At 38.5% G+C, this 16340-nt stretch overlaps 1 protein-coding gene across 6 annotated transcripts; it reads left to right on the forward strand.

The window, feature by feature from the left end:
- Positions 1–1753: 1753 nt before the first annotated feature.
- Positions 1754–14460, forward strand: LOC111271277 (uncharacterized). Of its 6 annotated transcripts, XM_086972850.1 has the most exons (7): positions 1754–2176; positions 3192–3373; positions 3841–3971; positions 5802–5975; positions 10080–10186; positions 13665–13774; positions 14163–14460. In XM_086972850.1, the coding sequence occupies exons 4-7, from the start codon at positions 5876–5878 to the stop codon at positions 14167–14169; spliced, it is 324 nt and encodes a 107-aa protein (XP_086828976.1). In that variant the 5' UTR covers positions 1754–2176; positions 3192–3373; positions 3841–3971; positions 5802–5875; the 3' UTR covers positions 14170–14460. The 6 variants fall into 6 exon arrangements, 4 of the variants coding, with proteins under 4 accessions (XP_086828976.1, XP_022707709.1, XP_022707710.1 ...); XR_015315254.1 differs by lacking the exons at positions 13665–13774; positions 14163–14460 and adding an exon at positions 10742–11539; XM_022851974.2 differs by lacking the exons at positions 3192–3373; positions 5802–5975.
- Positions 14461–16340: the final 1880 nt, after the last annotated feature.

Genomic DNA, 16340 nt, shown 5'->3' on the forward strand with positions numbered 1-16340 from the left:
TAGCCCAAACTAAAATGATCCGTATCTTTAACGTAGCGATAGCCAGTAGTAATGCAATAAAATAGGTGATCAGATAATTTCGTATGCTCTCGGACGTTATTATACAGCGAGATATTGACGTCAATAGTCCATATATTGATGTTTTTCATCGAAACATTTCCGTCGTTCACGTTTTTATAGTTATAGATCTGAAAGATAATGTTTGCAGTACGTACGCGCAACCTTGCTGGCCCCCTGTCAACTTTAAGTCATCAACGGAAGACAAAGTAAGTTTGGGATTGCGGATCCAAAGCGCGATCTTCGACTGATTCTCATACATCGCGAATCGTATTATCTCCGTATTCAGACAACTCACGAATCACAAACAACGAACTCACCTCGTGATTTGTGGCCATTTTCTCAAACATGTCTAAATTTCGCCCTGTCTAAATTGTCCAATCCAAATTGGCTAATATGCTCGAGCTTTTTCTAGACAGGTAACACATTTAGTACTTTTCATTCGTTAGACCCTTTACAACATTCTTAATAAAAACATGTCTCAAGCAAGTATTAAAGTCTGTCGGTATCATTTCGGGTCGGGATATCTTTCGGTATCTCTAAAAGCTACGCGGAAAAATTGGGGAATTGGCAATTCAATTTAATAGGAATCACTATAAATATCGAACTATTGGGAGACGGCTCACTGTCTGCATCGACAGCCCATAGAAATATTCGTTATGACTTTACTAAAACCAAAATAACATGAGACTAAGCCTGACTCATTACAGTGAGCATTAATATTTGCCCCCGGGGTGGACTTTTTCACAGATTGTAAAGCACCTTTTCGATTCGTACGTTACCATCAGTCATGGTCAACCATTTTGGAAATGGCTCGATTTATATGCGTTTGTGTAGACTTTTGCAGACGGATACGCGACCAATTGAATCTTCCTGCGTCAATCCCTGCGACATCGAGTCTTTTCTGCAATCAGTTTCCGTTAGATAAGTCAAACTGGCGATGGATGTAGGTTAGTCATCGTGGCTATTTATGTATCAGTCGTCTCATAAGCTGTCTCATCAGCTCTTTCGTAGATGGCTGATCACTGTGGGAAGGCTGTTCCATATGAAAATGTCCAAAAAGAAGGTGACAGAGCCATCTGTGATCATAAACAGCGCAGGTCTTTTTTTCAATAGGCCTTGTGTGTTCATCGTAACAAAAGCGTGCGGTATAGCGAATTTCACTCATCTTCGAGTCGTTCTATCTCAAATCTAGCTAAAGTCTATTCCAACGCTCTCACTACATCTGGTATTGCCAAATCAGCTTTCAGATGACATCGGCTCCCCTTCGATGCGGTTAAAATATTACCTTTAAAGCCATCTAGCTAAGAAAACGATCGGTAGCTTTGCAATAAATCAATAACCCCTATAAAAAAAAAAAACCTCTGCACGTTTAGCGTTAAACTTAGCTTAGGAGCCGCGTGTAAAAAATTGCCGAGATCAGAGTAAACTTATTCGCGAACAAAGAAGAACGTATAGCAACTCGCTTCATCGTATATCAATTCGGCCATAGATCGTGTAGAGGACACGACTCTGATACTGGCTGCATGCTCTAGATGCGGGAAAAAACCGTATCTTGCCATTTGTCGCCCTCTGGCGACCTAGTCAAATAGGCAAAATTGAACTTTACAAATTCCACCGGACTCGCCCAATAACTATGACAACGAGCGTCTTACGATTTTACATTCACAATGATCTTGTGATATTATGTTGTTGATTTATATATAGAAACGAAGTGCTTCACTATTACTACCACCGGAAATAGAGGGAATCTGATGTGAATCCTTTTTGATGCGAAAAAAATTGATCTCTGTCTTTTCCCAAAGCTCTGTTTGAAAAGCGGGGAGCAAGATATCATCTTGCTCCCCGCTTTTCAAAATAACGAAAAAAAAAAGCATTCGAAACGAAGAGGCCTCGTAACGACCGAGAAGATCTCAAACAAAAAAAGAGAGCAAGCTGAGGTTCATTTCATTAACTGAATTTGAAAACTGTGTTAACAATTGGAAGAACAGTGAATTAAATCTGGCGGGATTCTTCTTAAAGAACGCAACTGGATGTTGCGCCTTCGAGGCGCACGCTGCTGGAATAGAATCCTCAGCACTCACTTGATTCAACGGTATATACGTAAACGATCCTCATGGTAATATTCCTTCATTTGTTATACAGTAGTTGGTCTCTTTCTATAACTTGCGATCTGTAGATATTTTTCTGTACCGCGAAGACTGATAACTGAAGTGGTTTTATCTTCAAAAGCATCATTTGCTCTAGATAACTGTTTCGAACAATTGTATAGCTCAACACTTATTAAATAGTAATTTACATATAGCGATGAGCTATAATAGCATACATATATATGCAAATCGGATCTATTAATTGTAAGTGTGCAGAGGTCTCCTACTAGGTTTTCATTGGTGAGCAGCACAATCAAATTTACTTTTTTAGCTAAACATTAACTTGTGTTCGGGGCAATCCTGTTCCAAGTCAGCCGCCTCGGTAGCAAATATCGAGGATAGTTGAGGAGTGAAATCGTCTTTAAGTGCCTAACGGATGAAGCACAGCAGTACCCCCATCGTGTCCACGTCCTGTATTACCTGATATTGCCTCTGAGCTATTGATTCATTTTTATGTCATTATTAATATCTGTACTACTTTGACTGTAAAGTATGGAGTTCGTTTGCTTGTACCATAATCTGTAGCATGTCCTTTATAACTTTCTAGTCAGCCTTCAAGTAAAAGGGAGAAGTTTTTCAACCCGAGCTCACACAATGAGGAAATCTTCTTTGAAGTGAAAACCTTCATCTATTTAAACATACAATGCTATTGAACATATAACCGTGTCGAAAACACATCTCCGCCAAATGAAATGCGCCCACAATTCCTCGTTCAGGGATACAATATGTAATGGCACAGGCGGTGTCCTCACTGAATCAATGTGTTGCCAAGCTGCTCATACGCGGAATGCAAAAGGATATGCACATTACTGTCAATCGAAAATGATGCCTGGGATTTTTATGTGAGATATGATTATTTGTGATATCTGTATGTGCTATGATAAAGTCTTTTCTGTGTTGATTACAATAGTGTTCGTATTGCATTACTTAAATCCTTTCGGTTATCCTTTTATATTTCTATGTCTAAGTGTTTGTTCCTTTCAGGCGTACTCCTGTAGGATTTAACGGCCAGCCTACTACTAGTTGGATACGTATATTAAAAGCATTGTGATTCGTGCGACTGGATTGGCAGGCTACTCTCTTTGAATGTTGAATTTCATTGGTAGCATTCGCTATACCTTTGCTTGACGGCGGTATTTCCAGTTCACTTTGCAGGCGGGGCTATTGTATGCATTGACTTTCCTAGCGTCGTTTTCCTGAAACAGGACTTTTCTAATACCTTTAGATTCTCTAGGATGCTCCATAGCGAACAATATTTCAAATGTCGTTGAAAATCTGTATACGGTTTTTACGGTGGCTAGATAGTTGAATTTACGTTTTTTTTCCTTCTCCACCATCAGACAGTCAGTCACTGACTTTGATTTAAATTTAGTCGTGCTTACATGCTGTAGCAAGTTGATCTCTCATCTAGTGCAAATTCTTACGTATTTGACTACAAAACAGTCATATCTATTTCTTGGCTTGTCACCGAAAGAAGTAATTTATTAGGATTTTTGTCCGCCTAGGACCATACTTGAATACTGTAGGAAAACTTTCCTATTACGTTTGCGTTTACCTGTTCCTAGAATGTATACACGACGTATGTCTTCGACGCACCGATATATCTTTTGTTTGTTTACTGAATCGTGAGTAGGTTCTTCACGTATGGCGTAAATTCAATTAGCGCTGTAGAATTTTCCTGGGATGCATCGCGATCGATAAGATGTACTTTTGAACTTCTGGTGTCGATTTCGAGGAATCACTGCCTTTCATCGAAATCAATTGGTAAGTTGTAATGTTGCTTTTTGAACCTCAATTTTTTTTCAAGTTTGTTTAGAAGTCTCCCCTCGGGACTGTGTCAAAAGTGCGTGAAAAATCTAAGAAAATTACTCTTATAATCTTACTTTTCTCTGGAGCTTCTTGAATTTGTGTTTGTGAGGCGCGCACTCCCATGTGTCCCGGTTCTTTTTAAAGTCGCATTATTATTGTTCCGGTAGAATTATATTTGTTTCTAGCAGGCGCTCGATTACTATGTCATTGACGTTTAAAAATAAGGAGAATACGTGCTGTTTTCGCCTTTATGTATCGAAAATATTGTGGCTGCTCTTAGAGTGCTGGGAAACAATATCCCTCTAGATAAGCTGAGTTTTAGGCGATATGGAATAGCTATTATATACATGAGTACCTTTTAAGATGTCAAGTTATTTTGTCCAGGCGATTTTCTATTGTCTGGAACAGGAAACTTTGTTTTTACAATGTTTTAGCTATGGTTTGACGTTTATTGCAACGAGCCTACTCTTAGCTCTGAACGTATGACCTTTAATGAGTGCTATTTTTCTTTATAGGCATTTTATGTGATATATTCGGTAAGCTACGTAGCCCTGATCATTGTGGCGAGCCGCGTTTGCCTAGTGCTAATATTGCGACATTCCAATTGTCCTAGAATGTATTTTCTAAGTTACGACGGTAACTGTGATGTCAGCTATTAAGTCCTCCATACTTGTTTGACTCAGCAGCATAAAAAAGAACTAGCCTAGTTTCAGTTTGTCGATATTTGAGTTTTATTGTGCTTAAGTAAGTACAAAATTTGGGGTAATGAGGCTCTTGATCCCAGAAAGCTGGAAAACTTTATTACTCCAGAGGTTTCTATTTTTCTTGTCTCATCTATTCCTCTTTCTTGCAACAACCCCTTGACAAAAGACGTACCATGTTCCACAGGATGCGTCAAATGAAAAGATTGGCTAGCTTCAAAGTGGGTAAACAGATTAGCCAGGAAACAGGCGTTTTAATTGATCATTCTTATTGCTGGGCTGTATAGCATCTGCTTCGTCTTCGTAAATTGGTACATTTACTCAACCTAGATACGAAATGGCATTTGGGTCACAGTGACCCACTTTTTTCCAGATGATCAGCTAGTGAAACATACAGAGCTATAGGGCAAACCGTGTAAGCGAATTTTTCGTTTTTTTAATGGCAGACGGGCGGACTATAGGAACGTTATCGTAATATTGATATGAGATAGCTACATACGTTGTGCATCTGAGTAGAGTTCATTTTTTTTTTTTTTTTTTTTTATTTTTACTTTTTGATATTGTACTAAAGTACGTCTCAGTTCAAAGAATATTCCTATGAAGAATTCGAAGTCTGTGTCAAAGATCTGCTGACATATTTGTTATATATTGCCTTGCCTAGTCACTTACACTGTGTACAGAGCGTAGACTGCCTGGGTAGACACTGTTTCACCTCTCTAATTGACCAACTTTCAACAGAGGTTGAAAATGAGGATTACCCCGCCTATGCCCACATATGTGTGGCGACGAGTTCATCTTTAATTTTGATACGCGATTTTCGACAAGTTTTATTGTGTCGTGAGTGTCTGGTATATTTTTGATATAATACGATGTATCCGTTGCTATGGCGCTCCATATTCTTTAGAGAGTCTTCGACGATTTTTCAGTTACACGACGGTAACTATGTCTACAATAAGGCTCTACAATAATGTGGGTTCTTCTTTTCAAACGGGCAACTTTGTGTGAGCTGGTTGAAGGCGGCAACCAAACCCAAGTATGACATCTTCTCTCTTTTAGCCTTTTGATTTCCTATATAATCTTTCAGCTCCATCGACAAAATCAGGGTCCAGGACGTTCGAGACCTAACCTAACCTAACCTACTTGAGAGCTATTTATATTATGGCCTATTCGGGACCTCTATCTTCCTTTCAAAGGCGATTCGAACTGTCCTTGGCAGCGTTGCCCATTCGCGACGTCAAAGTGCAACCTATAGTTAAACGTAAGTGGTAGATTTGCGATATTATTAGTAGATTGAACTCTCCATTCGCCGTACCATTAACTTTTGCGCATGTGCAGATATTTTTGGGCGTCGTCATGAATGTCAGCTTCTTGACGCAAAACACTAGATCACTCGAACAGGTCCTGTCTTCTGTCGGCCGTTCAGTAAACTGGCTTATGCAGGCCCCAGTTGAATTCACGTATTCACTAAGATTGACCGCATCGTCCTCGCGCAAAAGGTCATGCGTCAGTTAAAGTCTGTTCTGGCTCTGAGTTCTTCTCTGGTGTCGTAAACTCAGCTCATTTCTTTACTGTGTGCTACGACAAAAAATACGGTGCTCATTAGGTTCTATCCCAAATTTAACGTATAAATAAAACGATTTAAAATTCGCAACTGGAAAAAAAGCACGGAATTGGTCGAGTACACGTAAGCATTATAACGTCAATACGAAGAACAATATAGTTGGCTATGATAGATAAATATATCAAGCTTGATAATGACTAGGATCATAGAAGTCAACAACATTGTTTATGTACGTAGCAGAAGTTCTTAGTTAGAACAGCTTCCACTTGATTGCCTCTGAGACAAGCGTTCTTAAAGCTATTACAAACTGTCTATAAATTAGACGGATTATTCATTCGCGCTTCTGTGAGCATAATTATACAGGAACAGTTCGTTATTGTTGCCTTACAACAGTTGCCTCGAAGCAGTAACTGTTTTTCGTATCGGGGCGCGCTCGTCGTGCATTTCACTAGCATGCAACTTGGTCGCCAGAAAAGATCTAATTATTTAGTATTAAAAAAGCCAAGGTCAAATTTATAAAGTTCCTACAGCTATGAAGTTGCTGGAAGGCAGCGCATACAATTACTCTTTACGACCGGAACTGTACGTAAACCTACTACCCTAACGAATTTACATGGACCCTTAGCAGCAGCAACAAGATAAGGTTCCATTGTCCATTAGAACGAGCTTTGGCGAACGTTCCCAAGTTAGTGGTCATCAAGGCCTATCGAATGAACGGGAATAGTCGAACTGACGGAACGGAGGCGGAACCAGAGGAAAATCAACCTGGTCCTTCTATTTAGTATGCATGTGGCTAGCACATAAAATAGAATCCATCTAACCGAGATTGTTCACCGCATTGACATAGTTTTACCTATTGTTTTATAAGGAAGTATCAAACCGTATGCGATTATCAATTGGTCAAATGTCGTAGAATAGAATGCCTGTTGAAACATAGCTTGAACATTACGATACATGCAGATAAAAATGTGAAATGTGTGTCCTTAAGGCGCGCGACAATAGCGTACTGTTTTTCGGTTACTATAGCGAAGCAGTAGATAAGCGATCATTCACTTTGTTCTCAAAATTCGTGGGAGAACATTGGACGATCTTTACCAGGAGTTAAACGAAGTTTGAATTACCCATTTTGAAATGTGGCCGCCTAAAGCCACGCTTAAAAATAACTATTAGTTCATGGAGGACTGTGTATCTATTGAGCTACGAGATCACACGTTGTTGGCAATATCCGTGCATACGTTCTGCCTAAATTGTCGATAACTTTTGCTGTCCATCATTCCACATTCGTTGCCATTTGTACCTTCCGACACCTTGCAGAAGCCTCTTACCATCTATGCAGTAGTTTCCGCTATTACGCACTTGCTTTGGAGCTCTTGTCGAAAACGACGTAATACGGCCTGTTCTCCGTAGTCTATTTTTCGGTTTTAACGTCCAGTCTTCAGCCAGCTCTTCTCTATCACGCATATATCTTGCAATGTTTTTAATTAGCATTTATCTCTTTACCTATGCACCATTCGCCTCTCGAAGTTCTAGCCGGTGCTCTAAGTGCATGCTTCCTCCAATCCCCCCCCCCCCCCACGTGACCGCTAATACGAACAGATACGTTCAAAATGTAATTAACTATAGACTTTTTTTGCTTCGAGTTAGTTGTCTATGGTTGCTTAATACTAATTATTATAAATAAAGTAATTTTGTTGTTTTGCTTCGAATCGTTTGCGTCAGCATAAATGTCTCGCGATGTGACGCGAGTAGTCAGTATAGTAAAGATCAGAATACTACCGATATTTTGTCACTGTTTGCTCGCTGATCGACAAAAGCAACTTCTCCACCGCGTATTTGATGCTAGACGTATGTGTTTTGCCGTGAGGCTTTACGGGCTGGTCTGTTAAACTTCTAACTTGATTCATGCGTTTATTGAAAAAACGAAGCGACGTATCATTCGACGACGCGTCTTATATCGTAGCATTAGCTGACGCCAGCATATCGCTCAGCTGGTTAGAATAGCGCTGCGACGTTAGACCGAATACGTTTCTGTTGTATGCTTAATATATGTAGTCATGCTACATTAATTTCGTATCTTTCTTCACATATAGCCTATAACGGTTCGACTTTAACATAATCGGCTAGTTGGGCACCGAACTACACAAGTTAGACACTGAGTTTACTAGTTCAAACTAAGTACTGATCCTATGTGTGTAGCAGCTGATGTTCCACAACGCGTCTATTAACTTGGTCAAATAAGTAAGTTCAAGCGATATTTTTTTGTGTCTAAGCTCATGTAATAGATCTGCATTCTGTCCGCTCCTGGCCTACACGTCACGTTACGATACTCCCTAGCAAAAATATATCTTAGATGACTAGTTTAAACCTTCACGAAGAAACGGAGTTTAGACGAAGTTGTAAGTGAAGCCAATTCAATGGCTGTGCAAGCTCGATCCTGGTATTTCGGCATGCCTCTTTCGATCCTGTCCAAAAAAAAGATCATCAGTGATTCTGTCAGTAGTTGTATACTGTCTTGATGAAAGACTATTTCGAAAAAAATTTCCATTTCTACAACAGATCAATTCACCTGTCAATCTGTTTTGGCAATGACACCCTGCAGGGATACCTGTTACTTAATAGATTAAAAAAATGCGATTGTGTACTTAAGCAAAGTAAATTAGCAAAATAGAAGTGGTCTGAAGTTTGAATGCTTTGGCCCGCGCACTTTCGCAGAAGTGTACAGATAACTTCAGGGCCGAAAGCTACGAGGTAGTCGTATGTAAGCGCTTTGAATGAGCTAAACTATGTAATTAACCCAGCGATCGCACATAAATGCCTTACTGCTTTCATCAGAAAGATATCAATAGGGTAAATTTTTATTTCGTTGGTAATACAAACTATTTGGATTTGAATTTAACAGTGCGGATTAGTGTGACAACTATTGTGTCTGTATTCTTCTTTGTAAGAAGATTGCTAAGTCTGCAATGCAGACTGTAAGAATATTGTCAATTGAACTCGAAAAGTCATCCAAAAACGTGATTAAAATAGGTTTATTACAAAATCTACCCAGTCGGACTTTACCGACTTTATCCGTAGACCGTTTGCGTTCATGTCATATCTATTCATATGTGTAAACTTTACCACGGTCATGCTACAATTTGACCTTAATATAATTATTGGAGTAATTATAAATACTTGCATATGTATACAGGTGCGAAAATATCTTGTCGACGCAAGGTCGTCATCAAAGCAAAGGTGTAGCGATAGATCTAGTTAGGATAGAATCTTTGCGGACGTCGACAGCTACGAGGACCTTCAGAGTGTGCCTTCAGTTGAGATGATTATGTGCTAGTCGTTGTTTGTAGACTGTACTTTTGTTTCCGACAAACGTCAAACGTAGTAGGCCATCGAATCCGACTCGCTCAGCCTTAGGGTAATTAATGAAGGCGATTTTAGACATCTAAAATTCATCGTAAGTTAAATACCCCCTGTTTATTAAGACGATGATCAACATCGATAGCAAATCTCAAAGCTTCAAAGCACGAACTAGTTTTGCCACCGCTTCACCTCGTGACCAAGTTGTTGGGAATATTCTTTCAAATGATGCATCTTAAAAAACGACATAGAGTAGCGAAAGAAAAAAGACAACAAAGAAAACAATAGAAATGGAGAGAGGCCACCTAGGCACTTGGAAAATAGACCAGAAACCATTCGCTTCTTAGCATTAAAACAAACAGCAAAACAAAGTGAATCAAAAAAAAAAACACTCTGTTCTGCAGTATGAATAATTTCCCCTTTTTTTACTGGCATTCGAAACATCAGGAGGATTGACGTCTGGTATATTACAACGGGTGTCGTTGTATCTGCAGCGCAAGCCACAGGCGCTATGTTCGAACGGATTCGGGAAGATTATCGTCCCAGGAAAGGACGTAAGTGCTGATTATATTAATAATATCGATAGAATTGTAATTAATAACAAAGAATAGCGATACTGTTTCATTGAAAAATTTCAACTTTTACTAAACAATGTTATTTTTCATATATTGAAAAGCACAAATAATCGCTTTAAGCGTATGTCGAAACGGAATACCGTGTAATGCCGATATATTCAACCGTTATATCTCCTAAATTGTATTACAATTAACAAAGAACATAAAAAATACCTTAAATAAAGCCAATCTTGAATCTGCTGTATTTTGTAGTGATTTAGGGCCACTTTACAGCCTGTCCGTTTCGCAGGTCCCTTTTTCGCCTGACGTGATAAAATTCTTACAGTAAGAAAAATCACAGAATGCAGGTAGAATTAGAGTGACAATGTGGATGGCCGATTGTTATTATTAGTTAAATTTAAACTTTAGCATCAACACTTTATATTTATAAATAGCCAAAATGCTAGAACTGTCTCTTTCGTGAACATACCTGTTCTTCTAACTGTTCTTAAGCACAGCTGCGTCTAATAATAACTTTGTTAATTAACTTGCAAGTACAAGTTCTCATCGCACTATATGCTCCTACACGCTTGGAGCCGGAAACGTTATGTTACAAGTGGAAGATACCACAGTCTGCATTGTTTCACCATCCATTGTGCCTTTAGCTTAGTCTAAAGTGTACAACATTCTACGTTGTATCATATTCTTCAGGATGAGACTGCTTCTCATCCTGAAGAATATGATACATCCTGAACCGGAAATAATAATTTAAAAGAAATGAAGAATAGGAATTACTCGTGGCCTAACCCATGGAGCCCTGACGACATTATTATTGCATGCTGTTACCAAGCTAAAGCTGCACTCGGTAATCAGAAGCAGGAGTTTATCGCGCTTCCGTCTGATTGTTCTATCGTTTAAGGAATTTTGTTTACTTGTAAGGTAACAACTATATCATGTGGTCCTTTATGGCATAAAACATGCTGTACGCTATTGGGGGGTCGTTTAATGTGCCTTATTACGTAGCCTTATGCACAAACTGTAAGTGACGTGTCTATCTATCTGTTTGTCTGCCTTTATCATACATCCAAACAAAACATCAAACTTGTAATTATAAAAGAAGCCGTAATTTTTTTTTCACTATTATAAGTTGGCCTGAAAGTTATAGTAACGTGGTTGACCACAAATAACAAGTAACTTGTGAGCGTGGTATTTGATTCTTCGGATCCAAATAAATGTATTTGTTCTCTCCTGGGAATTTCAAGCAATAAGGATCGTCGGTCGCGTAGGCATAAAATATATTCAAAGTACCGAACTATTCCCACTTGGTCAAATGGGTGTCGGTAACATAAACTTGTAAATGAAAATTTAGATGTGAAATCGGCGAACTAATTCTTTGTTTGTTTTCTTGACTTGTTGTATTTCAATATGCGTTACAATCTCTTAGTAATATAAAATTAGATACAGTCCATAAAAGGTAGCGCCAAATCTGTCTCGTTTAATAGCATGGTTCTTTTCATCTAATAACCTTAAAATAATATAGTGGATACGTACTGCAGTTAAAAAAAATCACTTTATTTTTTTCTCTGTTGTTTATTTTTGTTTATGTTAAGGTAAAAGCTTGGCGAGCGACCGTTATCTAAGTGATACTGCATACATTCCGCAATTGAAGTCTACCGTGATTTATTACATGTCTATTTTACCATAATCCAAACAGTATTGGTCTTACTTTATGATAATAGTAAGATTGGGTATATATAAAACGTACCCAAAGAATCCTTTCTTTATGTTAAAATAAGATGTCCTCGTCCGCCTTGCCTAGCTGTTACCCGCTTTATATTGGTTGGAGCCTTGGACATTCTGTTATGCCCCTTTAGTAACTCGTTATGAAACTGCTCAATTGTTGCCATAGAAGAGCGGAAACTGTCGTGATAGGTTATGACAGAGTGCGTCTTCATTTCAAGTCAAGGACAATGACAATTCGACCCAACTTGCCTAGCTAGTATTTTTTGATAAAAAAACCTTCTGGAAAAGTCACTGAAGCGTGCTTTCAGAGCAACGTAACCTCGTCATCAACTTAAGTTATTAAGTGCGCTTCATAAAAGTGGCAAGAGTTGACAGCTGTTTAGAGCATATCATATTTATATATATATATATATATATATATATACACAAACGTATATACAATATCAGCGCGTAGGTTGGATATTCGTTCCTCACACAAACTTGTATTGTCAGATAAGTATGAACTAGCAATGTTCAAAAACTGTAGATCTTCATTGATGATCCTACGATGTCTGAACAACACCTTTCCCATTTCCGCACTTTTATTCGACTACAACTGAAGTTAGTGTCATCTATAGCCTTTCGTCTAAATGACTGATCTGAAGATCATAACGAAATGAGCGTTTACCTCATTAATCTCGTCTAAATGTATATATAGGACTGCGTCTGTTGTGTAGGTTAGCTGTGCCTGTGAATCGGATAGATCTGATTTAACGCACTCCGAACGAATGCTTCGTCCGTTTGAGCCTATTCAATCCATGGGCATGTAGTAAAAAAAACTGAATGAATAGGACACTATATTTTACGATTGTTCCGGACTGGAACAAGAATTTTTTAGATTGTACGCACCCTTAAGGAAGCAGGCCACAAAAAAAACAGACTCCCTTGTACGAAGCTTCATAAATACGTGTGACTGAGAGGAGGTGGATGAGGACTCGAAAGGTTTACGTTTTGTACTTTTGGCGTTGCAACTGGCCAAAATAATCATGGTTTGCTCCGCAATGCGGAATGATACCACCTAGTGAAGACTGTAGATGTGGCCAGTGCATATCTAAATTGGCATTCTTAATTCTTCGAACCAAAATACCTTTTCGCTATTGTTCGAAGTCGCCTGATATACAGGATGAACTAAAACCTTTTTGACAGGTTGAAAAACCATTTCTTGGAAGTTCGAAAGTTTACATTTCACGTTTGCTGAGGTAACAGCAGGTATTAGGAAAAACTGAAATAATAAAAATCTGATCTGCCCCGCATTAGCAATAGGAATGCGCCCTTATTATTTATATGTACCCATGATATTATATTATAAACTTTTCATAAGGTACCGTAATATCAGTTAATAATAGAGTCACTGGGACGACCATAAAAATCCGCACATACTATAATATACTATTATAGGCAGATATGTATAATATATATTTTCACTATATATTTATAATCCTATGTTACAAGATTAGATGTAATACGTGATTGAAACACCCCAAAACACGTTTGTAACACAGTATTAGTCATGGCAGTAAATGTATAAATTATAAATGTGTCACACAATTAAATTCCCTGTTTATTTCAATCATCTACATCTATTCCTCTGTTTTAGCTCATTCGAAATGCGGACTTCAGAACTTTCGAAAAACATAAATTGAAGACCAAAATAATATTTGACATTCATTTATATTTCCGGCCTATCCTAACACAGCGGAAAAACACTTTTACGCTAGTAAGCCTCATCGGCCCAGCATCTAGCCCAGCAAATCGAGTACAGAGTCTCAACAATCACATAGATAGCATCGGAAGTTGGAAATTTCGGTAGGTGGTCGATTACGCTCTCTTTATTAGCCAAATACAGTTGTCCTTTACCTCAGCGCCACAGGGTTCATTTCGGGTTCGATATTGTTTTACTTTTCAAAAACCATTGAGTCAGATTTTTACTCACGACCAGTACCGAGGCAAAATCCATTTAATGGGGAGCAAGTGTTGGATTCAGGGCCAATAGTTGCAATAATCTCTATCGAGAGTACCATGCTTACTCTAATGCTTAACTCTTCTTTGAAACATCCGTCGGGTTCTTTATTTACCAGCACTGCGGGTTTTCGGGCGTGATAGCTTTAGCGAACAACCTACCTATTTTAATTTCTAGATCCTCTAATTGAGCGTGCTGCAACAGGTTGATTTTTGTTTTTTTCACTGTTTTTAGGGATTAAGAGGGGTTCAAGCGTCGTACCTCGGCCAAGGATGCCAACGTTTATCTATCGACACAGAAATTTCACCTATTGCATTCTTATCCGTAATATAAATATGTACCATAAACACATGCTCGCCATGCGGAGAATGATTGCATACAACTCATATAAACTTTGCAATAAAAAACACTGACCTTTATCAAAGAAATGGCATTCTAGTGGATTTGTGTGCATTTCTAGCTTAATCCAAACGGGTTCATTTTAAATTGTGCATATAAGGTTCTGAATAAAAATGAACAGTTGTATGTTCTATATCGGTAATCCCAACTGTTTAACATTTTTTTTTAGTAGATTTGCCTGCTAAGGTCACTAAGAGAAATATAACTTACTACAGCCATGTTGATTGAATTCGCTTCGAACGAGTTTTTTGCGTTCATCCATGAAGGACTGGAATCGTCTAAAGATATTATCGATGATAGCCAGGATGATTACCTTAATAATCTGTCTAATATGATGGGGTAGATATGGCAAAATAGTCCGTTTGCTGAATAAATATAGCTGAATGTAATTACAATGTTTCGCACTGTAGCTTCATATTCTCGAATGACTCTTTACGTGAAAAATTACTTTTTATGGCTCGTAAGCCACTATAATCATTGTTGTTTCCTTGCATACTGCTGTTTCTTTGTACGTGCATTGTATGTGAAAGCCGCATGAGGCATACACCGATAGAACAAGCATGTTGCAACCGCTTAAACCGAATGTAGTAAGAAATGGTGTACGATATGATTTGTCTTGAGCACAACCGACCCTATGCTCGGTGCCTTATGGCCAACGTGATTTGTTTCTTAGTGAGTTTCAGTCAGGTCACTGTTACAAACGGCTCAAGTTTTTACCACTGTTTGCGTAACTTACGACTATGCCGAGCATATTTTTCGTTCAAGCATAACGTCATAATGGCGAAACACACGACTGGGCACAGCAGATTGTTCTCATTTATCATCTCATAGTCGTCTACTTGTGTCTAGTACAGTATATAATCATAGGATCTATATTAGAAACAGCGAGAACTAGCCTGAAAAATCGCCGATGTCCAATTTCTTTCAGTCGCAACTTACGGTATGCCTGACTCATTGAAAACTTTATTCCTAAATAAATTCTATACCTGAATCATTTCGCGCTAGCAAATTCCGATAGTTTTTTTTTTTTTTATAATAGTTTAGTTTTATGATAGTTTTTTAGATTTTGCAATGCTTGCAGTCGTAGCTTTGATTTCCTATGAAGCAGAAACCACTACTCTCTGTATCCTTTGTCGGCATTTGGATCCAAATAATGATGTCGGCCAGGAACGTTTCATTTTAAAGAAATGGGGGCCTAATATCCTTATTAAAATTCAGCACGTCTCCATTTTACAATAATAATAATTTCTAACTGAATGAACAAAATAAATAATGAGGCAAAGGACCAGATTGTCTCCTCGTCTCTGTCTACAATCCACAGCGAATTTCTGTAGCGCACTTTTATTACAATGGTATTAGGTTGCTATGGGACAACATCTCATTCGGATATCTATATATTCTCTAGATGCTTTCAACCGAACTTAAATCGCTTCAAGCTAAACAGCTGATGTAGTTGGCAATATTTCTCGCAATATACCGACTATCTACATTTCCGCAATTTTTTTTTTACTTCGAAGCCTTAATCGACTCTTACTTTCTCGGGGCGCTTTGAAGTAGCTGAAGCTGGATAACTTATCTCGCTTTCTGTCAACCGCCCGGCTCGGAAGTTATATCTCAGCGAAGCAATTGACAACTTTATCGAGGGTAGGATTCTTGCTTTCAACTTCTTTTGAGGACAAAGGCACCTTACCCTTCAACTGTACGCGTTGATATTTCGATGTGCTCACCTGCGATCGCTTGTCTTCTACCAATCTGGTTGTCAGAGTCCGCTGCTTTTCCGTAAGGTCTTTTCACATATCATGTATAGTCACAAAACTACCCAAATCACTGAACTTCGAACTGAAATCGTCACTGATCGAAACTACGAGTAGATGAGAGTAAGGGTATTTATCGTACATCTTTGACCAATATATTTCTTTCAATGCAACAAGAGGAAATCGGACAGCTGAATTGTGGGCACTCAGCCGTTAGAGTCAACAGCCATTGTACTGCGCGTCTCAGATGGTGCTTTAC

This window comes from Varroa jacobsoni, unplaced genomic scaffold, assembly GCF_002532875.2.
Source record: "Varroa jacobsoni isolate VJ856 unplaced genomic scaffold, vjacob_1.0 contig00490, whole genome shotgun sequence".
In the NCBI taxonomy this organism is placed as follows: domain Eukaryota; kingdom Metazoa; phylum Arthropoda; class Arachnida; order Mesostigmata; family Varroidae; genus Varroa; species Varroa jacobsoni.

Bases quoted from the DNA above. Each gene is read 5' to 3' on its own strand.
- LOC111271277 (XM_022851973.2), top strand. From the start codon at position 2,091: ATGTTGCGCCTTCGAGGCGCACGCTGCTGGAATAGAATCCTCAGCACT. The intron at 3,972-10,079 runs GTAAGTTGTAAT...TCGAAACATCAG, and splicing joins CCTTTCATCGAAATCAATTG to GAGGATTGACGTCTGGTATA. The intron at 10,187-10,741 runs GTAAGTGCTGAT...TTAACTTGCAAG, and splicing joins TTATCGTCCCAGGAAAGGAC to TACAAGTTCTCATCGCACTA.